At 40.8% G+C, this 25283-nt stretch overlaps 1 protein-coding gene across 1 annotated transcript in view; it reads right to left on the reverse strand.

The window, feature by feature from the left end:
* The window catches only part of LOC117484730 (stromelysin-3-like), a 30041-nt gene extending 15866 nt beyond the window's left edge, over window positions 1-14175 (reverse strand). The window contains exons 1-5 of the mRNA XM_034133142.1: window positions 14103-14175; window positions 12312-12661; window positions 3554-3834; window positions 2568-2711; window positions 141-274 (exon numbers count right to left, since the gene is read on the reverse strand). Coding sequence (XP_033989033.1) covers window positions 141-274; window positions 2568-2711; window positions 3554-3834; window positions 12312-12416 — 664 coding nt within the window. The 5' untranslated portion in view covers window positions 12417-12661; window positions 14103-14175. The remainder of the gene's footprint in view (window positions 1-140; window positions 275-2567; window positions 2712-3553; window positions 3835-12311; window positions 12662-14102) is intronic.
* Between the last annotated feature and the right edge of the window lie 11108 nt (window positions 14176-25283).

The following is a 25283-nucleotide window of genomic DNA, read 5'->3' on the forward strand; positions in this document are numbered from 1 at the left end:
TGGCCCCTGAACTAAATACGTTTTATACCCCTGCTTTAGTGTTATCAAATGAGGAACACAAATGAGGGGCATCTTTAAAGAAAACATTTTAAAAGCAGGTGGTTCAACATAAAACCTCAAGGTATTTCATATGTACTCACCCACATTGTTGCCCACTGTCCATTGCTCATCGTAGTCAAAGTGGACTTCGCCCTCTCGGTGTGTCCGAGGGAAATAGGCGTGGGCGAGGATTCCTCCGGGACCATCGAACGGTAAGCTGTCCCCATGCCAGTACCTGCACAATACTTATTTTACTCCACACAATCACTTACAAGTGCACTCTGAAATCTGTGTGCAAACGGCTGCCATCCCAGGGCAGTCATCTTTATATGTGGAATACGTTTCTGCAGGTTTGAGTTAAATATACAGTAAGACCTTTCTAAGACCTTTAGGGAGCATGGTTGAAGCTCACATATGACTTCATTTCTTCTGTTGGACTGATCTAGCTACCTTGTGCAAAATCCAGAGTTGGCATAGATCCAAAGGCTGTTGGGAGGTGTTGACATTGTTCCAGTAGAGAGGCCGGCGGGGGCCAGACTGTGTTTTCTATCCCTGCGAGGCATCAGCTGGGGGCTTTTTGTGGCAGCTTTATGATTTTTACTTCCAAAGCTACTACAATCATTTATACCTAAAGTTCCAATTCTCAATGCACTGTTCTCAAACCAGATCGTGTTTTACTTGCACTTACCCGTACTAGACGAAAGTTTTATGAACAGGAACACGTTTTTTTAAAGAACGGATAAACCATCACATCACACTGTGTGCTCAGACAAATGCTGACACAGCTTGATTTAATGGTAATTTGTTCCAATGCGTGATCAGAACAAATGCAGTTCTTTAAATATAACAATGACCTCATGATCAAAATAATTTGAGTCCTGTGAAAATAATATTTAAGATAAGGCCTACAATTCAGACTATTCGATTTGAGACTTTTTTAATTAACATATGCGAACATACAGTATGTGACAGGTTAGAACATCTCCTTTGATAGTTAACATGAACAAGAGCAAACCTCTCTACATTTTTCCCTAGAAGTTTTATTTCGAGGAGGCATTTATAAGGATTTCTCCGTTTTTATTGTGTTCTTTAATAGGGTTCTAAAAATATATTTTAATGGTAAATGGCCTGCATTTACAAAATGCTTTTCTAGTCTTATCACCACCACTCAAAACAACTCTCAACGCAAGCGAGCACTGATTCCTCCAAAGAGGCTTCCATACAAGGTGCCATCTACTCACACATGCACACACGCACACATGCAGGCCTTTGGCCCATGTTAAATATGTATTTGTAGGAATACCATAATAAAAAGCATTGTTGCCAGGTAAGGGACTTGCTTTGTATATTTTGTCTTTTTGCTAAAGGGAGGGCAGACAGGCAGAAGGCCTGGTAACAGATGTATTCTTTATCCTCCCCTCCTCAACCTTAGCATTTATCTTAAAGCCCTGCTGTGCCTCAGAGAAAAAGAAGGGCTTGCCAGTAGTTATGAAACTGTAATGTGGGAGCACAAAGAAACAAAAATATGATATCACGTGAAAGTATCGTAAACCAAATGCCAAAATGACTCATCTGCGCTTATAAAAAGTGTAGCTGCAGGCGGCTTCTCAATAACGCTGCCAAACAGGCGCTGTCGCTGCATTCATTCATGATCCTAATCTGCCTCACTGGATACATCTGCTTTAGCTTTTCCTGAGAGAAAGATTCATGCTTGCGTTTAAATTAATAAAATCATTTTTCTCAGTGATGATGATGTATTTGCATTGTCCTTGTAGAACCAAATACAAATGTAAAAAAGAACAAAAAATGATTGTCCTAAATTCCCTGTATGCTACGGTTTCTCTTCAAACAGCCTTTGTATTTATATATACACATACATATACTGTAGATACATATAGATGTAGCTGTGAGGTGTGTAGCTGTGATGTGTGTAGCCGTGAGGTGTGTAGCTGTGATGTGTGTAGCCGTGAGGTGTGTAGCTGTGATGTGTGTAGCCGTGAGGTGTGTAGCTGTGATGTGTGTAGCCGTGAGGTGTGTAGCTGTGATGTGTGTAGCCGTGAGGTGTGTAGCTGTGATGTGTGTAGCCGTGAGGTGTGTAGCTGTGATGTGTGTAGCCGTGAGGTGTGTAGCTGTGATGTGTGTAGCCGTGAGGTGTGTAGCCGTGTTGTGTGTAGCTGTGATGTGTGTAGCTGTGATGTGTGTAGCCGTGAGGTGTGTAGCCGTGAGGTGTGTAGCCGTGAGGTGTGTAGCCGTGATGTGTGTAGCCGTGATGTGTGTAGCCGTGATGTGTGTAGCCGTGAGGTGTGTAGCCGTGTTGTGTGTAGCCGTGATGTGTGTAGCCGTGAGGTGTGTAGCCGTGAGGTGTGTAGCCGTGATGTGTGTAGCCGTGAGGTGTGTAGCCGTGTTGTGTGTAGCCGTGATGTGTGTAGCCGTGAGGTGTGTAGCCGTGAGGTGTGTAGCCGTGTTGTGTGTAGCCGTGATGTGTGTAGCCGTGAGGTGTGTAGCTGTGCTGCTGCTGGCTCTCCTACCTGTTGAAGTCTATAATGATGTCGGCCTCTCCAGAGGTGACCTCTGTGAGGGTCAGAGGGGTGACAGCGCTCCACACACTGAAGGCCTCCTGGAGGACCTGCCGCACCTTGCCCTCACTCATCTGCCAGGGGAAATGCTCAATCCTGTTGTGACAAACATAAAGATCGTTTATGATTGCTTATAGGAAGTGTGAGCCTTTAGTGCATGCGTTTTACTTTTAAGAAACCTTTCTTAACACCAGCGTGTTGCAGGTGCACAGACTTCAAGACAAATACTCAAAATCAATAAAATATGAGAGTATTTTTGCATATATGGTAGTCATTTCACGAGTTAATCGTGGTATAGGAGAATGGGCTCTTTCTTGTTGTTCAGCTGTGTGGACAAGCTCAGACAAAACCGGCAGGATGTGATATAAACCTCAGCAACTCCGGCAAGCTCCACTGACACCGTGAGCCGACCCCCCCCACACCAGAGTGATACACTCTGTGGGTGCTGCTGTGTTGCAGCTTGTGTCCCTGTTGAGTTGAACCATCAAGGCCGGTAGTGGTTCTCCAAACAGCATGGGAGTCTCTGTAATGCAGCCAGTCTCTACACACACCACAGAGTTGCAGGAGGACACAGTGCTGACTAGGTTTAAAACTCTGCTCTCTACAGAATGAATCATTCCTTCATTCATTGTAATTACAGGATGAATCTAGAATTTATGATATGGTGGGCAAATTAGGACTGCGTATTCTGCTGATTCGACAAAAAACTGTAAATCGAACAATTTATTCCAGGCCTTCGTGTGATGCTGCGTGTTTCTGTAAAAAACACCCCTTCTTTCCTTTACCCCTTAACTCAGCCTTCATGTTGACCCGCCTGCATACCAGCTGGATGTAGCAGTGTACAAACAGAACATGTGTGCTTCCTACTTGTATGTGAGGTCAGTCTTCTCCCAGCTGGATGTAGCAGTGTACAAACAGAACATATGTGTGCTTCCTACTTGTATGTGAGGTCAGTCTTCTCCCAGCGGCCTCCAAACAGAGCGTATCTCTTCCTGCGCTGCTCCCTCTTCAGGCCTCCCTTCTTCTTCCGATCATAGTATGAGGGGCCGACCTGCGTTAAGCTGGGATAGTCAGGGACCCCACAGCGAGGACGCTTCCAGAACTCTGTGTCATTTTTGGATGCCAGTACAGTCTTCAAATGGTGATCTTTGTTCAGTGTTTCCTGTTGGTGTCTTCCTCTCTTCTTCAGACCAACGTTTCCGTTGCTGTGCGGCTTTACCTACAAACAAAGGCACCATCATCATCTTTTTTGCCATGATAAACGACTATAAATAATATTATTATTTTCCAACTGTGCATTTGTATGCTGATGAAAGAATCTTTAATTGGTTAGACATTACTTTGTCCAAAATAGTTACCTTCAAGCCCCTTGCTAAACAAAAGGGGGCAGGAAGGGGGGAGGACCACAGCCACTGAGCAGCAAGCCTAAGAAGAGGAAACTATAACATGGCCTTATGTTACCTTACATCAAATAGTTGAGAATCAGTGTCATGCAGTGAAGTATACACATTATAATGTTGCTTGTTTTTATGACTAACGGTCTTCTTCTCTCAGATGCATGTGATGACAGCCCCTGAGTGTGTGTCACACTCCCTCCTCGCTGTGACGTCACTCACTGTTTGTCTTCTGTTTTGCTGGTTAGACAGTTTGAAGTCTACATGGTCAGCTGTCCCATTAGCCTATGATTGCTAGCCGTGCTAGTACACCTCAGGTTCAGAGTCACTGAGTAAGCCATTTGAAGAACTAAACAAGCTGGAGCGGGACACACTCTGCTGTGGCTGACAGGATGTCACCAGGGGACAACTGTTGCATCCTTCTATTAACAGTTTTCATATCCTTCAGATGAATAAGGCTTATTTGTCCTGAGCTCGACCAGAAACAGACTTCATGTGATTGTTTTCTGCTTTTTAAACCTCAATTTGATTAATCTACGCCAGAGTTAGTGAAGCTTTAAATCTTCCGAATATATCCTCCATTCTCCATTCATACATTTCCTGTATGTATTGTATTTATTAATAGTTGTATTTATCACTCATCATCAAATGTCTTATTTCATTTGTAAGTCTGTATCAGTTGTGTGTGTACACAATTCAGAACTTAAATAAACAGTTCAAGATGTATTATGTGTACTGCTACAATATCTACAAAAAGTGACGATATGTCATGTATTGTATTGTTGAGTATCACCATCCCAATGTTGCCTACTATTTTCACTCCAAGAGAAATATATCATTGTAATAAAAGAAACGTAGCGTTTCATCTGGTCTCCTGTAGAGGCGTCACCCCCCCATGTGTTTATGCTGCATATTTCTGTAATCTCATGAGGCTTATTAATGACCTGTACATATTTTCACATTATTCATGGGTTTAAGCTGCAACTAGGAAAAGTCCCAACAACCTTATCTCTTTGTGCTGTGAAGCTAACGTTAAAACTAACAGGATTATTTGGACTCCTTTAAAGTCTTATTGACTGGTTGATTGTCCTTCATGATTGTAAAGCAAATAAGACAATCAATCACTGAGATGAGTGAAATGCTTATTCAAAGCTTTAAAGTTTCCAAAAGGATTATGACTCGATGTTTGTTTGAATACTGAACAATCAAAAGCCGCCAAAACACCAGAGTCTCTGGAAGGGAATCAGGTGAGCCAAACCCAGCCGTTATTCTGTCGGGAGGAGACAGGAGGTTTACTGCTTTAATAAAGGTCACTGATAGGTCATATTCAAAGTAGGAGTTCAATCCTCACAGCGGTCTATATGTCTTCCAAACATATGTATCCATCATATGTAAATGTATGGCTCTGATGCAAGTTGACCAACGTCTTAAAAAAGACCTTTTTGTTTTCCAAAGTTTCTGAAGTAATCCTGATGATGTCAGATGTTATCACGTTAAACTAAAACTAAACATTTTTAGATGTTTAGTTTGATTAGTCTTGTCTCAATAATTGTGTTTATAAAATCTAAAATCAATTTAAAAATAAAACACATTATAACTTCCAAAAGCCCAAGGTTACATTTTCAACGTTTTGTTCTTGTCCGAAGATATTCAGTTAGCCCTTTTAATGACAAAGAGAAGAAGCAAGATGGGGAATGCTTTCCAGATCACTGAAACAATGGAGAACTCCGCTCAACATGCACAGCATACATAACAATGGACATCATAGGGTTGAAGAGGTTTTAACCTCTTCATCAAAGTTAAAGCCTGCGGGCCAAGTGTAGCTGACAGGAAGCTCAGTTTACGGTGAGTGACAGAACTAAGGCAAGTGTGTGGGCAAGAAGCAAGGTTTCATTTCAGGAGCATAAACACAGTCACATGCCATCAAAACAAAGCTCTGTGAACGCTGGGGAAATCCTGGAGCGGGCATGTCACCACAGCACAGGTTAATCCATCTCGCAAAACTGATGTGCCCGAGCTTCAACCCTAATTACATGCTGATCCCATCTACAGAGGGCCATTGTTGTTTTCCTAATACTACAGTTTGAATCTATCTAAGAACATATAAATACGGTGTGTGCATGCAGGTATGAACATGTACAGCACTGAAAAAATGTGCAGCACACACCAACACAGACGCAGATCTATTCTTAAGAGCTCCACAAAGCTGCATCCCAGTGAGCAGATGTCTGGAAATCCCCGGTTCAGTCATGACATCAGGTTGTCTGCACTGTAACACGTCTGTGTTATAAAAGCTTTTCCAAGGATGCTGATCCGACACAACTTGGGGTGACTGGGTTTACGACTTACCAAAAACACTGAGCGAAGTGATTTATTCACCACACTGCAACGTTTTGACATTTGACTTTACTCCACTACAGTTTAGGCAAATGTTGTACTTTTTACTCCACTACATTTATTTTACATATTTAGTTACTAGTTACTTTGCAGATTTAGATTATTAATACAAAATATAAATGAACCCATACATTATCATATATTATTATAGGTTAAGCTACTAAGTAGTTTATAAAGTAATTTAAATAAACCCCACCTATACCAAGTGCAACATTGAAGTGATGAACACATTAATGAACCAATCATTTTCATATATTTAATTGTTAAGAAAATCTCACTCGTCACCGGCTTGAGCTTCAATATCAGGATACATGTATTTATTATCATTGCAAGAATGGAAGTAGTCATCACATACAGAGCTGCATGGGACAAATAGTTCCCAGAATAGTGTTCTTCACATGCTTAGAGAGGGTGTTACACAGTCACAAGATGGAGGAATACTGGTTCAAAGCAGTATTCAATGTTTAGTTCAGATTAGCTAAGGCCTGCGTAAGCAATAAACATGACAGTTTACCCCCCAGGACCAAGCTCCGTACTATGGGAGACCGGGCATTCTGCTCGGCTGCTCCCAGTCTGTGGAACGCTCTCCCCGACCACATGAGAGCACCACAGACCGTGGAGGCTTTTAAAAAAGGCCTCAAAACCCATCTGTTCAATAGAGCCTTTTCCTAGACCTTTTATTTGATTTATTACTACCCTTTTATTTATTTTTTATTGTTTGATTTTACTGCTTTTTATTCAATTAAGGGCCCTCAAGTCCCATCTGTTTGCCAAGGCTTTCGGCCCCTAATTGATCTGTTGTTTTGTCTGTCTGACTTTTGTTTTGTTATGTTTGTTTTTGCCCTATTACTGTAAAGCGATCTTGGGTCCCTTGAAAGGCGCTATATAAATGCAAGCTATTATTATTATTATTATTAATTCTACCGTGTTTTGTACTGTTTTATGTTGTTCCATGCTCACTGCTTGTAGCACTTTGGGATTTGAATTCAAATATGTAGTGCGTTATAAATGAAACCCATTATTATATTAGAAGAGTACATTCAGTATTTTCCCAACATTAATACAATCATTTAAAAATACCTGGTGCTTAAGATGGCCATTTTCTATAATGAATACTTTTACTTTTGGTTCTAAAAGTATTTTTAATGCAAATACTTTTTTACTTTTACTCAGGTACAGTCAGGCTCTCACACACACCTCCTATGGCAGATAAAGAGTCGTCCAGACTGGAGATAAATGACAGTGGTAAACCAAGTACTTACATCCTACTTCATAATGTAAACATACTTAGAAATTCAAGTGAGTAAGCTTTCAAATGCTTCAGTGCTAATAAAGGGGTTTGTTCTAGTGAATCCATTTGTAATGAAGCCTGTTTGAAGCTACACTTCCTGCACATGCTGTGCTAGAGATCACAAACTGAACCTGGGGGAGCTGACAAGCAAAATGTAAAATCTAAAACATGCCTGACCTGACAAATGTAGAAAGACCTTTTGTGTTGAGAAGAAACAAAGTGTTTTAGTGCTGTTAAATCATTTAAATACATCAAATCATCAAATATATTGCATTGTGTGTTGTTATCATTATTGAACAAAACACAGGTTGCGTTTCATAAATATTTGATCAAAACAATGATAGAACACTAAATTACACTGGAACTTAAAAAATGCTGAGTTAGACTCAAACACTGATTTAATGCAGATTTGAAGTACAACATATTTAATTTAAACTGTTACTCCAATCTGTTAACATACTGTATCTGCACACTCAACAGTGGTGAAGGGTAACGTAATACATCGTAAGTAGTACTTTACTTGGGTATGTCCAAATGTCATTCCACTGCTGACCCTACTCTATAGCACATAAGCCTATCAGGGAGAAATATCATTATTTTGAATCTCTTACTCATAAATACAGTTGTTATTATTATACATTTTCGCTTGATAAACATATAGCGTTCACTGTCTGACCAGTGGCGAGCCGTGACCTTTATACCTAGGCTCTCTGACCCCCAACCCTTCCCTCGAAAAACAAAACAAAAAAAGAGTTATTACGTCACAGCGTATACTTCAGCAGAATAACAAAACAACGGCCCGGGGTGCAAAACGCATCAATGAAAGCGACCCTCTACCACACAAAACAACACCTGTGAACCCAATTTGTGTTCTTTGACATTGAAAAGGATATTGCATTGTGTTTGTTACTTTCGTTGCAGTTGTATGTCTTAAGTGTAATTTGGCATGCTTTTATTTTGAAGGCAAGTTTACGCTGTTGACAGGAAGTTGTTGTTGCTATGGAAACAAGAAAAGCTTCACAGCGGGCGGAACTTGTCATAAAGTCCGCGATAATAAAACCCACCCATTTAGAGGAGGAGCCGCGGAGGAGCAGCGGGCCGTTTCTCAATCGCGAGGATATTGGCTTCCAAGCCAATATTTCAAGGATGCTACGTCATCGAGTGCTGCCGAAGGACTGTTCCAATCTCCAGCAAACTTGGAATTCCCCCGAGGCCGCGTCCTTGGTTTGGGGGAAATTTCGCGTCCTTAAAATCCCCACAATGCTTTGCGCATGGACCAATTTCCCCAAATCTGTGGCGGAAGATGTAAGGCGGGGCCTCTCATATGACGCACAGCTGCACACTTGCTAGCCTGTTCCACTCTTTGTTTTCCGAATGCCAGGAAGTATTCTTGCCTTGCTTCTGAAGCAAGATGCTCGGCTCGGCTGTGCTACCAAGCCAGCATCCTCGCGATTGAGAAACGGCCGCGGAGTCCGGGCGATGCTGCTCCTCCAAGGAAGAGACACACGTTCACTAAGCCGAACTATATCCGGTCACAGAGATCTGCTATTTTAAAGGAAAGTCAACACATATCGACCCTAAATATAGTCTATATTAAGAACGAGAAAAGTCTTAACATATATATCGTTTTTTGTAAACATATGACAAATGTGCGAGGGTGATGACGTCAGAACAACGTCCTATGTGCCGTCCTACAGCCCCGGCCCAATTTAACCCCTGGGTATTTGTGAGGGAGCTCCTATATGGCATTACCCCGCTGAAGCTCACCAAAGTTTAATATATTTCATAGTTCAAAGTTTTGTCAATTGTTTTGTTTATTGATCAAATACTGGTTTCTAATGGTTTCTGAGGAGTTTTACTGGAATGAAAGAGCACAAAGTGTGTCTACAGAAGCAACAGAGCAGCATACTGCATTAAACCTGACCTTGACAGAGAGGTTGAAGTTCATGTGGAGAGGAGTCTTCAGTAGTCTGTTTTATCTCTTGGGAACAATGCCTAAATCAAATACTACTTTCTAATGGTTTCTTTTTCTAATAAACCTTGCATTGGGTTGGTCACACAGTTCATTCTCTTGTGCTTTGTTTTATCTGAATTATGATAAGGAGTTATCATAAACTGTTTAGTTGTGCTATCTTACAATCAATACTGCATATAGTAAATGTGAGGTAAAGTGTGTCGCCAATGTAACCGGTTAGAACTCGAAGTGGCGATGAGGTCTTACAATGTATGGAAAGGGTCTTGAAAAAGGTCTAAATAAGCCCCAAGCCTGTTTTTCAGGTCTCAGGCTCGAAAATGACATTCCCAGAACAAATGACCATATCTTCCCTTCTAAAAGGGTTAAATTAATAATCTTTTTTCTCAAAGTAATGATAAACCTGTGAGTTGGATGTAGAAAAGTCAGAATCAATATAGATGTTTTTTATTTTAAAGAAAATTCAGATTGAACATAGTAAAAAACTGTAAATGATAGTGTCCGTCCAACAATTATTTGTTACTTATAGTGAAAACTACCCTTGGATGATGGGTTAGTAGACTAAAAGCTTTAGGAATCCAAAGTACAACATATAATAAGTACCCTGTATCAAGATTGATGCAAAACAAGTGACATTTGACCTTTTTAGAGAGATTTAGCAAAAAAAAAAACACTTCTGGGGTCATTTGGGTGGATTTTCCATATCTCTGGCCCCCCTTGCTCGATTTTGATGATTGACACCTCTTTCTAACCGTCAGAGCCAATAGAATCGAGGGAAAGTTCCACATACAGGTTACCAAATAAGGAGTGAGAGAGACGCGTAGCAAAACCGGAAGCTGTGCTAACCTCTGGTGGCTACCATTAGCAGCTAATATTTATTCTCCGATTTTTGCATAAAAATGGAATTATGGATTATCAATAATTTTTTCAAAGTGACAGACACATTATTAACCTATGGATTAACCTTCAGCCGCGTTTTTTCTCGTTTTAATGCCATTGAACACGACTTTTGATCAGAATAACAGCTAAACTGAGCATATCTCGTTAGTTTTTTGCTACCTAAAGCTACGTCGTGTGTTGTCTGTATTTGCTTCCCCTGTCACGAGTTCTGATCGCTCAGTGATGATCCTTATATTTCTATAATCTGTGGAATCTCAGGATGTTATCTAAGCTTGTTTGTGCAGATCCAATAAGTATATCGATCGGTATAGCTAGAGTTCTGTGCTAACGGCCTTAAGATTTGTATGCCCATGGCTAATTCAGAGGCTCAGCGCTAGCTTTGAGGTTTTATTTGAAAAAAAAAGATCAGTTAGCTGAGTTTCTTCCCGTTACATACTGTAGATATGAAACATTCATAGTTTATTCAATCTTAAGAAGCCCTCAGACACTTTTTCTTGCAGATGTTGTGATTTCGGCCCCTTCGGCGGGTCCGTGGGGCTAAAGAGGTTAAAAGGTATTCAGTTTGTCTTCAGGATTCCTGCATATACCCTGTAAAATTGAATTTATTGATGAAATTTAAGAACGGCAAACTAGAGAAGTGAACAGGAATCATTCAGTTATTAAAGAAGTGTCTTTTGGAGGGGGGGCTTAATGCCCACACACAATGTGCTGTCAGGCGTCTGCTGCATGTTGTTAGGAATATGAACCTGATCTTGCTTCTAAAAGGAACATCATGATTAGCATTGGCAGGGCAGGTAGTTTGCTGCAGATACTCAGCATGACAATACATCATATTTAGATATTTAGCTTTCCCAGTGCTCAAAGACGCTTGATGCACGATGTACAAACAGCCTCGGGAGTCTGTGGCCTGATGTGTTTCTCTCGTATCTGCTACTTTCTGCTGTTCCTGAGTCAGCACAGACTTGCCTCTGCCTGCACACTCTGACAGTCTGCTGGCAGCACTGTGCACTCAATATTTATTGAGTTTTGTGATACATTTGTCATGAAATGCAGCTAGGCTTTATTTTAAATTGCATGAAAAACATGATTCCATCATATGCAATATTTGTACACTCTGTCAAACTTACACAGCATCAGTGGTGTAAAGTAAGTAGATTTACTCAAGTACTGTACTGAAGTACAATTTTGAGTATTTCTATTTTTTGCTATACTTTGTACTTCTACCCCACTACAATTCAGAGGTAAATGGTGTACTTTTACTCCACTACATGTATCTAATCCCTTTAGTTACTTTACAGATCTGGATGAATGATGTGAAATCTAATCAAGTGTTAAATCAGACTTTAGTTCCACCTGGAGTAAATGCACAAGCTACCCTGCAGTATACAAAGTCATTCAAACTAGCTGCACCTTTACCAGCTTTGAGAACACTTTCATGATCAATCATTATAAAACATATATATATTATTCTGAAACACAATGACTACTTTTACTTTTGGTACTTTAATTATACTTTGATGATAACACTTTTCTACTTAACTTGAGTAACATTTTGAATGCAGGACATGTACTGTTACAGAGTATTTCTACTTCTACTTTTACTTAAGTACACCATCTGAGTACTTCTACTTTTACCTAAGTACCAGATCTGAGTACTTCTCCCCCTCTGAACTGCATCCTCTTCAGTCCCTCCCCAGCTCAGTGTCTCTCTCCTTGTTCTACTGCTCCTGTGTGGGGCTCACCTGCAGCGGCTTGGATCTGCCGCTCCGCTCCTGGACCGGCACAGATTTGGCGCAGAGGAAAAGGTGCAGAGTGAAGATGCTGCCGCAGAACAGGAGAGTATGCATCGTGTTGTCCCGCAGCAGAAACAATGGCAGTATCAGAGAGAGCTCAGTGGAGCTGAGGAGGAATGAATGACGGCAGAGATGTCTTTGTCCTCTTCAGATGACACTTCTTATGAGCTCCAGAGCTCAACTGCGCTACACACGTGATTTAACCCTTTCCCTCCAGCACACGACAAACAGGGAGCCAAAGAAAAGTTGGTGTATCCTCCTCCAAAGCAGACAGACAGAAACAGCCTGGGGAGAGGAACCTGAACGCACCACAAGAGATGAGCTGTCGAGATGCTTTTGAGGGTTTACTACAGTAACTTCATGTGGCATTCCCTGTTTTTTGTGAAAATAGCTGTACATTTGATATCTGTGGTTATGATCAGTGGTGTAAAGTGTTGCAACACCAGTAATACAGATGAAGTTAACTATACATGTCAGAAAAATAAATAAATACAATAAGCTAAATGATAAGTAAATGCAGGATTCTATATACATGTAAATAGAATAAGATATACAAGAACAGAATGTATTACATATCGTACAGTGAAATACAATTAAATACAGTTTGATCTTGTGATAACTATTAAGATAATTCATTAAATACATTTTAAGATGCAACCAGATGAATGCTTTGGGTTATGGAGGCACTTCACAGAGTTCAGGTGTTTATCAATCAATCAATGTTTATTTATATAGCCCAATATCACAAATGTAACATTTGTCTCAGTGGACTTCACAGTTTGTACAGAATATCAGTATGACAATATGACACCCTCTATCTTTGGACCCTCACATCGTGCAAGGAAGAACTTCCAAAGAAACCCCACAGTTTAAAGGGGAACATGGGAGAAACCTCAGGGAGAGCAACAGAGGAGGGATCCCTCTCCCAGGACGGACAGACGTGCAATAGATGCCGTGTGTAAATTGAAAAGATAATACATTTACAACATAGGTAGACCAAATGTTTGGAAATGCATGTGTCTATAATAAGAAGATGAATCCACAAGGATATCAACAATCCTGTGGGAGCCATCAGGGAAGTAGTATGATGAGAGTCAGGCAGGACCGCAGAGTTCAGATTTTTTGGACGGACACTATAATTTTTTGACTATGTTCAATCTGAATTTACATTCAAATTAAAAAAATCTATATTGATTCTGCCTTTTTTACATCCAACTCACAGGTTTATCATTGCTTTGAGAACAAATATTATGCATTTACCCCTTTTAAAAGGGAAGATATAGTCATTTGTTCTGGGAATGTCATTTTCTAGCCTGAGACCTGAAAAACAGGCTCAGGGCTTAACAGGTTAACAGTCTTATGGCCTGTGGGATGAAACTATCCCTGAGTCTGGTGGTTTTAGTCCTGATGCTGCGGTACCTTTAGTGTTCTTATCCGGACGTAAGAGCCGCAGACTTAATACGAAGCTAAACTCCACTCAAAATGAAGAAAAAGAGTCGTCGTTGTAGTTAAGAAACTTTACTGGTAACTCCTTCACCATGACATATAGTGAAAACTGTAACAATAAATACAGAATGCAAAACGATTTTAGTCTTGTGTTGTCTATTCAAACACCCTTAGTTACATTGTAAATGTATAAAATATAACATTACATTTTTCTTAATTTCTTAAACATCTTTCCATCAAATAGGCCTTGATATATGAACTACAACATGTTAACAATTAAATGTAATTACTTACGACATTGATTGATCAGTCTTTTCATGCAGATGCAAATGAGTCCTAACGGTGCCTAAACATGTGGCTTCCTTGAGTTTCTACCATTTTCTGACAGCATGACAGGAAGTGATGCAAGATTGAAATGAAGTGTTACATTCAAATAACTTTATGAACAGTGTCAAATAAACAAACGTTACAAGTCACCTGAAAGGTGCTGCAAAGCAGTATTTTAACCTTACAAATTATATTAAATGTTTTTTTAAACACCACACTCCCGTCTGACCTCAGTGAGGTCACTTAATACAATATACAAGCCAGTCAGGCCTTGCTTGTCCTCTGAGAGAAGTAAGACAATTTCGGAAATTGGTCTGAGGAATGTCTTCACAGTATCTTGGTCGGCTGTTTTGACCTCGACCTTCCTGACGTTTCCGTCTTTTCCAGGGAACGTTGCGGAGACTCTAGCCATAGGCCAAGAGTTGCGTACATCCTGCTTGTCTCTGCACAGGACCACATCTCCAACTTGTAGGTTTCTGCGAAGTGATGTCCATTTCTGTCTGCGTTGCAAACCAGGTAAGTACTCTCGTTTCCAACGGGTCCAAAATTGGTTTACCAGAACTTGGACTTGTCTCCACTGTTTTGTGTACAGATCTCTCTCTGTGAAGTCGCCTAGAGGTGGTGGAACACCGGTCTTTTGTGTGAGAAGCATCGATGGAGAGAAGATGTGGGGGTTGTCGGGGTCAGTGGATACTGGTACCAAGTGGTCGCGCATTCATGATGGCAGTCACTTCCGCCATTAATGAGAGAGCACTTCATGAGTAAGGCGAGTGTTTAGCTGGAGCAACATAGAATCCAAGATTCTTCTCGCAGTGCCTATCATCCTTTCCCAACAGCCCCCATATGGGAGGCGTGAGGAGGGTTGAACTCCCAGACGCATCCTTGCTCACTTAAATACCTTTGAATATTTCCATCCAGCTGACGTGTATCCATCCCTAGTTCCTTGCTTGCGCCGATGAAGTTAGTCCCACAGTCGGACCTCAACTGCTTAGCTGGGCCTCTTACAGCGAGGAAACGTCTGAGTGCATTTATGCAACTCGACTTTCAGCCTGCTCGCCTCGGGTCCGCCTTGCCGCAATTGACCAAGGGCCAAAGACATCCAGACCCACGTATGTAAACGGAGGGCTAACCTGAACGCGTTCGGGAGGTAAGTCCACCATGAGTTGTTCCTCTACCTTCCCTCTGAGTTTCCTGCATGCAACGCAGTTGTAGAGTACTGAGTTTGAGTCTCCTGCCACCCAAGACACACAATCCCGCAGCCCTTATGGCTCCCTCCGTGATGTGGCGACCCTGGTGCTTCACTTGTTTGTGATAGTGCCGTGTCAACAGTAGTGATACATGGCTGTCTTTAGGTAAAATGATGGGATGCCTTTCATTGGTATCCAGGTTGGTGTGTCGTAGGCAGCCTCCGACATGGATTAACTTGTCTTCAATGATCGGGCTGAGCTGTTGGAGACAGCTGTTTTTGGGTATTAGTTTTTGCACTTGGAGAGCTGCAAGTTCCCTTGCGAAGACTGACCTTTGTGTCGCTTGGAGGACAACATGCATTGCTTGGTCCAGTTCCTCTGGGGTACGAGGATGTTTACACGAGTGCCAACCTTTGCACTTTGAAAAAGAGATCGTTGATCTCAATGGGATTTTTCACCTGGTTAAATAAAGGCTACAAACAAACTTACTGTTTGTGTTCGTCTGTATGCAAGATCTGGCAATGTGGATGAGGAAAGCAACGCCTCTTAGGAGTGAGTGGAGGCTGGAGAAGCGCTGGAAGCGGCCTGGGGTAAGTAGATCTTCGTTCAGGTGAGTATTGTAGGTTTGTACCTCTGGTCTGATTTCAGTGTCATCTTCCGGTTCTATCAGATTGCATTTTTCACATGTTGGAGCTTTCTCGACAGGTAGTGATCTCAGGAAAGGCGGTCCGGTGAACCAGTTGGTTTGTGCGAGACAGGAAGCAGGTAAGGCCCTCGACGCATGGTCGACAGGATTTTCCTTTGACGGGAAGTAACGCCATTGCTCTGGTTTTGAAGACTGCCGTATGCGTTGCACTCTGTTGTGAATGTAGACGTAGAATCGATTGGTTGTATTGTGGATGTAACCAAGGATTACCTTGCTGTCACAATAGAAGTATGTAGCATCAAGCCTGACGTCTAACTCGTCTTGGATAAGATCTGCCATTTCAACAGCTAGGACAGCTGCGCACAGTTCCAATCGTGGGATGGTAGGTTCGGACTGGGGTGCGAGTCTAGAATTACCCATGACGAATCCAACCTCAGTTTGTCCGTCCTGTTGAACCGTCTTCAGGTATGCGACAGCTCCGATTGCTTTCATCGAAGCGTCTGAGAACACACATAGCTCAGTGTGCTCTGCCGCAAAAAGCGACATGTTGGAGTAAGTACTGAAGTAAAAAGATATGATTCTACACTGTATTGAAGTAAACATGTATTATTTGAACTGTCTTACTTTCAAACTCACTGATCCAGAGATTCTGTGTTCCAACACACCAACCTTGTCTGTTTTACCCCTAAAAGCAGATGTCGTCATTAAGGTCGTTAAAGACAACATTACATCGCTTCTTATCATCCCTAAAAGCCAGATGCTGTTTTTAAGTCGTTAAAGACATCGTTAAATAGGTGAAGAACGCATGGGAAGGGAATGTGGTGTAGATAAGGTGGAGATAAACGTTGACTTTTGACCTGGTGAAATTTAGGATCTCACTCTCTGTTCGGAACTCTGATTGACCTCGACCAGAAGTGAATCCAGCCAATCAGGACACTTGGGGGAGGTGAGCAGCTTAAACAGCTCCTCCCCAGGGGCTCTCTAATTCGCTGTCGAATAAAAGGGGAAGGGAACAATTCAACACATCTCCGCCCCAAAATAGGGATATGTATACGGTTGGTTTTGTATGTAAAAATGCTTCTGGTTTGCTGAAGGCTGGTCTAGAGACGTGTAAACCGCATCCCAAACCTGAAGTCTGTACTTCTCGTTTCCTGAAGGCTGGTCTGTCTACCTGTAAACCGCGTCACAAACCTGAAGCCCGGAGTGCTCGAGTACTCTGTATAACTTGTATATGTGTTTGGTTTCCTACTAGAAGTAAACTCAGATAATTTGTTATAACTTTGATTCCGGTGTTTTCAATTCCTTTCTTAATTTAATAGAGATCCAGCCTCATCCAACGAACGGCGCGTAGCAGAGGTGTTCTGCTCTCAATCTGTCAGAGGAATTTCAAACCCCCACTGTCAGTGCGTGAATCAATGCATGATGAATTGTTTCTGTAAGCCATAATGTATCTTCCTCCACCAGCCAGACGTTCCCTGTCCTGTCTCTCTGAGCTTTCTGAAACAAAGGACCTGCCCTATGTTTCCTCCCAGACAGTGAACAGCTGCTTGGTTTTACCCCCTGCACAAACTCTAAAGACAGATGAGCACCTTTTTGTGTTATTACAAGAGTAGACAGAGAATCAATTGTTCCACACACTGTGGTTAACCTGAGATCAGAGCCACAGCACGGGGAATCCAGAGATCAGCCGAGGGCTTCTGAAAACTGAGATGGTGGATGGTCAGTGGTGTGATGTCACTTAGTACATTTACTCAAGTACAGTACTTGAGTACAAAAAATTGCGTTACTTGTACTTAACTTGAGTATTTGCACATTATGCATCTTTATACTTTTACTCCACTATATTTTGTGGGTAAATGTTGTACTTAACAAGTGGTGACTTTCCCGACGTGATGGGAGCTGATCTCTAGAAAGGAACACCGATAGCCAGGGGACAGAATCCAGTCCAGGGGGAGGACACAGAGATACTGGTGACGACTAAGACCATGGCAATATACAAAAGGTGAGCAGACACCTGTTTTGACTATCAAAAATCTGTGATTGATTATACTAAAAATTTTAGAGTTGTCAGCAGCGTTCTCAGTGTTCTTAGTCACGGTGGGAAATACAATACATATTACAAGTTGGGGATATTGGGGAAGTGCTTAGAGAAGGGTATTCAGTCCTGGACCTAGAGCAAAAATAGTGTTTGAGTGAGGCGGGTAGATAAGTCCCGGCCCTTCACTCACTAAATACGAAGACTGTAAGGCTGTAAAAGAAGTATAGGTTAAATTCCCCGTAAGTCAAAATAACATTGATTAATACGGTTGCTTTACAGTGCTTTAATTAAAGACTACGAAGGTGTAAAAAACAGAAGGGTTAAATTCCCCGCAGATCATGATAAGATTGATTAATGCGGTTACCTTTCGTGGTGCTTTAAATGTATAAAATTTCTGTAATTGTTATATGGTGGGTGATAGAGGAGGAGAGAGACGCGACCTCCAACTAATTATTTGGAACGACCGAATCTCATCACAAAACTGTTGTGGGGATAATCAGGCTGATTAAACGTGACGATAAAGACATTTTGTTGACTGAGTTTTAACTCCTTGCCTGAAGTCGCAATCGCCGTGAGGGGATTGTAGAAGCTTGCTTCTGGAAGTCACGCTATCTGTTGAAATAAACATCGCACAATAAAAATTTGCCTGACTGTAATATGATAAGGTATGAAAAGCTCTGTGTGATTTTTTTAAGTCAAATCTGTGTAATACTTGAGAGAAAAATCCAGTAAAAAGAACTGTGGGTGAAGAATTGCAGAAGAAATAGAGACAGAGAGCAACAAGCAGGTGGTATAATGTCTGAGACCCTACCTCCACTCTACGGAGATGATAGCTCACAAATGCCACTTATGAGTATCCCATCTAATACTCCTAAAAGAAAACACATTGTTAGACCTGATATTCAGGGAAAAGGAATGTTGGAAATAGTAATGGTAGATATTGAAAATCTTAAACTGGATCAACCAACCATGTTAGTGAACCCTGCTAATATGGAGCTAAAACATGTAGAAAGAGAATTAGGTCCTAGCATGCAAGCACAGTGCGATAATATGATAAGGACTATTAAACTGACCCCTTTTTGGAAATGGGATTTTCCGTTACACAACAGAAGACTCAATTCAGGCCTTAAAGAACGCTTTACAAACAAGTCAGGGAGAGTTTAATGTGTTGCTATGTTGCTCATGTGGGAGCTTACACTTTTGGGAAGAGATCTCCCCCTTTCTCTGCTCCTGAGGTGCTGCAGACTCAAAGCAGCATACAGGGTCAAAGACAGGCATGACCTCTGGAGAGGAAGAAAATCTAAATCTGAACAGACCACAGAGCCCATTAAAAGGTTTTATGGCCTCAACACAGAGAGGAAGATCTGGAGATTGTAAGGAACTCTCCCAAACTACCCACCCCCACACCATTGAGGGGAAGAGTGTTCCTCTCACCAATAATCAAATCATCTCTTAACCAAGTCAGATTTCAAATATAGCCATAGCTCCAGTTGTTAAGAAAACAGGGAGTACTACAACATTCTGAAAAATTGAATACTAAACATTTAGAATTAAAAGAAAAATTGCACAGTATATTAAATAAATACAAACGAACACGTATCAATATAAGTCAGATAATATAGACGAGGTCAATCGTGGAAGAAGGCTGACATTTAATGCCTGATATATAAGTAATAGTAATAATAAATATATAGCTGATATTAAATAACTGATGTATAAGGCTCGATATTTCTGAAAATAAGAACACCGTTAACGGCGTTCTATTTCAGAAAAAGGGGGAAAAGGATAGGATATACATCAGACAATATGTATGTGAGATTATTACGTTTTTAGGAGAAATTTATCAATTTAAAATACTAGTTTTGGTATTTTTTGTTTTGTTTTGTTTGTTGCTTTTAAGAGAAATTGATACATTTAAAATAATCTAGCTTTGGTTATTTTTTTGTTTTGTTAGTTTGTTCCTTTTTTGTTTTATTTTTATTTTTGTTCTATTTTTTATTTTTTATTCTTATTTTTTGTTTATTATTTTCTGCATAGTCTCTTGTCCACACTCCAGTCTAGTTGGTGCCGCCAATAAACACTAAAGAAGTAGAAAAGATGATTTCAAAACCATATTTCCAGCAACTTAAGGGCTTGGTATGAGACTTCTCCACACAGGCTGCTGACGTCAAAAGGGGGACCCGAGAAACACAAGGCCAACACAGCAGATTACGTCTGGTTGGAGGGGACCTCCCATGCCGTCCGCCCAGATGGAAAGGGAGACAACTGGTACCACTGGAGCCAGTGTGCGGTCGGGAAAAACACCTGCGAGGACCCTAGACGACATCAGAACAGATCTGGCTCTCGTCAAGGCAGTCGACCCAGGAGGCGCCATCAGCAGACCGGAGGAGGAGGATCAGGACATCTCTCCAGCAGTCGACCCGGAAGCCGCCATCAGCGGGCCGGAGGAGGAGGATCGGGACATCTCTCCAGCATCGACCCGGAGGCCGCCATCAGCGGGCGGGCGGAAGACAATCAGGCCACATCTCTCTAGCAGGCACCCCAGAAGCCGCCGTCAGCGGGCTGGGGGGACGAAGACATGGCAAACCAAGACGGCACAGGGAACTCCATTTCCCGCTGAAACAGGTTGATATAGCCGGTGTGGAACTTTGTCTGAACAATCCATTTTTTGGAGGAACTTTCAACTTTATTTTTATATCCCATAAAAAGGGATTTGTATTTTTTTTTTATTCTACAGAACTATGTGTTACCAAAAGAGGGAAAAGTATGATAATGTCTTTTCTAATTTCTGTGGCTACTTTTATTGCCATTTTAGTGACATGTGGTTGTTGTTGGGTGCCTTGTATCTGCTCATTGTGTGTTAGACTCATCAGTTCCACCATTGAGGGAAGAGTAAAGATGACTCAGCTGACAAGGACTTTGCTTTTTAGACATATTTTATTCTCCCTCCACTGTCATAAGAAGTTCTTGTTGTGGACTGTTCCTAAAGGTTTAAAGTGCTCTATATCCCAGCTTCTGATGGGTTTATATAAATGTTGGGACAGACACAGTAGGAAAATAGAATGACAGTGGTAATGTTTCAAATGCTATATGTTGATCTCGTGAGGTGAGATCAAAAGAGGGATTGAAGTAAAAAGATATGATTCTACACTGTATTGAAGTAAACATGTATTATTTGAACTGTCTTACTTTCAAACTCACTGATCCAGAGATTCTGTGTTCCAACACACCAACCTTGTCTGTTTTACCCCTAAAAGCAGATGTCGTCATTAAGGTCGTTAAAGACAACATTACATCGCTTCTTATCATCCCTAAAAGCCAGATGCTGTTTTTAAGTCGTTAAAGACATCGTTAAATAGGTGAAGAACGCATGGGAAGGGAATGTGGTGTAGATAAGGTGGAGATAAACGTTGACTTTTGACCTGGTGAAATTTAGGATCTCACTCTCTGTTCGGAACTCTGATTGACCTCGACCAGAAGTGAATCCAGCCAATCAGGACACTTGGGGGAGGTGAGCAGCTTAAACAGCTCCTCCCCAGGGGCTCTCTAATTCGCTGTCGAATAAAAGGGGAAGGGAACAATTCAACACATCTCCGCCCCAAAATAGGGATATGTATACGGTTGGTTTTGTATGTAAAAATGCTTCTGGTTTGCTGAAGGCTGGTCTAGAGACGTGTAAACCGCATCCCAAACCTGAAGTCTGTACTTCTCGTTTCCTGAAGGCTGGTCTGTCTACCTGTAAACCGCGTCACAAACCTGAAGCCCGGAGTGCTCGAGTACTCTGTATAACTTGTATATGTGTTTGGTTTCCTACTAGAAGTAAACTCAGATAATTTGTTATAACTTTGATTCCGGTGTTTTCAATTCCTTTCTTAATTTAATAGAGATCCAGCCTCATCCAACGAACGGCGCGTAGCAGAGGTGTTCTGCTCCAACACCGCCAAAAAGGAAATTATACCATTTCCAAACCTAACTTTGCCGTACAAATCATTGAAATGTCTGTAAGTTTTGGCTTTACGCTGTGCGCGCTCCTGCAAGGTGCAGTGGGCATGCATAACACGGCGCTAACAGTTCAAGAGCGTGTCATCAAGCACCAACACCACTCATCATCTCAATCTGTCAGAGGAATTTCAAACCCCCACTGTCAGTGCGTGAATCAATGCATGATGAATTGTTTCTGTAAGCCATAATGTATCTTCCTCCACCAGCCAGACGTTCCCTGTCCTGTCTCTCTGAGCTTTCTGAAACAAAGGACCTGCCCTATGTTTCCTCCCAGACAGTGAACAGCTGCTTGGTTTTACCCCCTGCACAAACTCTAAAGACAGATGAGCACCTTTTTGTGTTATTACAAGAGTAGACAGAGAATCAATTGTTCCACACACTGTGGTTAACCTGAGATCAGAGCCACAGCACGGGGAATCCAGAGATCAGCCGAGGGCTTCTGAAAACTGAGATGGTGGATGGTCAGTGGTGTGATGTCACTTAGTACATTTACTCAAGTACTGTACTTGAGTACAAAAATTGCGTTACTTGTACTTAACTTGAGTATTTGCACATTATGCATCTATATACTTTTACTCCACTATATTTTGTGGGTAAATGTTGTACTTTTTACTCAACTACATTTATTTTTACATATTTAGTCACTCGTTACTTTGCAGATTTAGGTTACTAATACAAAATATAAATCCATATACATTATATTATAATATTATAGGTTAAGCTACCCAAGTCATTCAAAACAACCCCACCTTTACCATGTGCAACATTGCTGTTATAAATGCAACAATAACTGTTATCGAATAATTTTAACATATACTGTATGGTGCTCAAAATGACTATTTTGCATAACGAGTACTTAAAGTATTTTTTAATGCTAATACTTTTTTACAAAGTACAATTTTGATTGCAGGACTTTTACTGCGTTAACTGAGAATTTCTACACTGATGTATTGCTACTTCTACTTAAGTCAAAAGCACTTCTTCCACCTCTGTTGACGGAAGAGGTGTTTAAATGCAATACAACTAAATTCCCTTCTCCATATCCACTGTGATCCAAACTGTGGAGATGAGAGTTTCCACAGAGATGTTCCCTGCTGAAGCTCCTCTAGGTTAGGGAGATACGTATGATATGGGAAGCTGAGAGGGGATGACATGGAGCAAAGGGCTGGAGCTGGATGGACCCGGGTCGTTGGGTAAGGACTCAGCCTGATATGTGTGGCTGATCTCATGTGAGATACTGTCCGAACATAGAGCATCTTTATAGGTAAACTAACTCCAACGTACCTAGAGGACTTTAGCTAATCTGACATGGAGGTCACTCTTCACACTTTGGATATGTTAGTCAGGAACTGTCAAGTTTAAGTTCAGAATTATTTCACTATATTTAGGTAATATGTAAACTGCAACCAAAGCCAGGATGTGATCTATTGGGACAGATACAACTCATGATAGGAAAAACATTGATTCATCCATTTTTTAAGGTTTTACTTCAGATGTTTATGTTAGAAATGACAATCACTCAAAACATGACAGTTTGCAGTCCCATAGGAACAAACGATACGGTACATCTGAACAACTACATACCCCCCCCCCCCAAACTATGATACAGTTTGTCAGTGAATGAAAGCAATAATTTCACTTTTAAACAAATAGATGACCCAAATGAAAATAAAAAATAAAGTAAGCAAATGCTATGTTAGAACAAAAGCATAGATAATAAAAAATAGCAATAGCAAAAAAATGTGTTATTCAAGTTAAAGGTGTAACATGTATTGACTTAAGGGGATTTTTCAAATGTTTTTATGTAGCTAGAATGACACAAGTAAGAAGTATAGGAAAGCAGGTCATAGATTGAAAACATTTTGTCAAAATGTGTCTAACATCTTTATACAGGAGGGAAAGAGAAGGATTTATTCTAACAGTATATAACCACACCAAGAGATGGAAAACAGAAAACCACAGAAGACCACAATAAAAAAGCACTTGGTAGTGAAATTAAGCATTTGTTCTTTTTCAAAATATGATTGATATATATATTTAATGGGGAAATTAGAAGATTAAGATGTTGAGGAATGTGGTTGGGTGAGTGACAGCAGAGGCTAAGGGGGGAGGAGACAAAGAATGAGCAGGCCAGCTTGGATTAAAGGAGAAATTCTTCTAAAGTCTTGTAGCAGAGGAATGTTTTCCAGAGAATGCTTCTTGGTTTCTGTTTTATTGACCAAACAAATAAGTGAGCAAACACATTGATAATGAATATAATCATTAGCTGAGCCCTATAATGAATACTTAATACAATTAATGAACCCTTACTTTATTATTTTATTACATCATTTAATTGATATGCTGGTTGAACAATTTATTGTTGGCTTGTACAATAATGATTTCTCCTGATTATTACAAATACAACTTTTCCATTGCATATAAGATAAGATAAGATTGACCTTTATTAATCCCTGTGGGGAAATTCAGTATTATGCAAACAAAACAAAGTTTAACAAGTCTAACATATTTTACTAAGTTTCCGGTTTTAGATATACACCTCTACATTTAAGAGGTATTTAATCATTTAAATATTAAATTAAATAGGTTGATCAAATTCAGTGTTGGTGACTGTAATATAACTATTCAACTCAGTATTAATACATAGATACTACTAATAATAATAATAATACAGTAGCTTAACACGGTGGCTCTACAGAGGGTGGTGCAAACTGCTCAGACATCACCATGGACGGTGCTGCCTCACATGGAGGACCTCTACACCCAGCGGTGGAGGATAAAGACCAGCAGGATGGTCGGAGCCCACAACCAACCCCAGGCCTCATGGATGTGCAGTATATTGCAGGAGCAAGAGCTCATTCTGAAAAGGCCATACGAAAGGGTACCAAAGGACGAAACCATATAGAAAAGGTCAAAAAAACAAAGGAGCTGTTATTGTGTAAGTGTCAGTTACCATTATTTCCGCAGGGGGCGCTGTCGCATATCTTTGTACACCAAACACCATAAAATGGAGAGTCAAGTTAAATCGAGATAATGCCACTGTAATGACATTTTCGAAATAAAGGTTTAAAATATTTCCTGTAATTTTTTTTCAAATGTTTCCAAAACAAAAATGTATGCTTATTATATTCACTATTGACATAACATAGCATAATTGATGTAATTATAGTGTTATTTATTATTAAAAGACTGTTTTGTGTGTTATTGTTTTTTATTTTGAAGTTTCTTACAGGATGTGGTCATCTGAGTTTATGTTGAATTGACACCAGAGACAC

The sequence above is a fragment of the Trematomus bernacchii genome, unplaced genomic scaffold, assembly GCF_902827165.1.
Source record: "Trematomus bernacchii unplaced genomic scaffold, fTreBer1.1, whole genome shotgun sequence".
NCBI classification, from domain to species: Eukaryota; Metazoa; Chordata; class Actinopteri; order Perciformes; family Nototheniidae; genus Trematomus; species Trematomus bernacchii.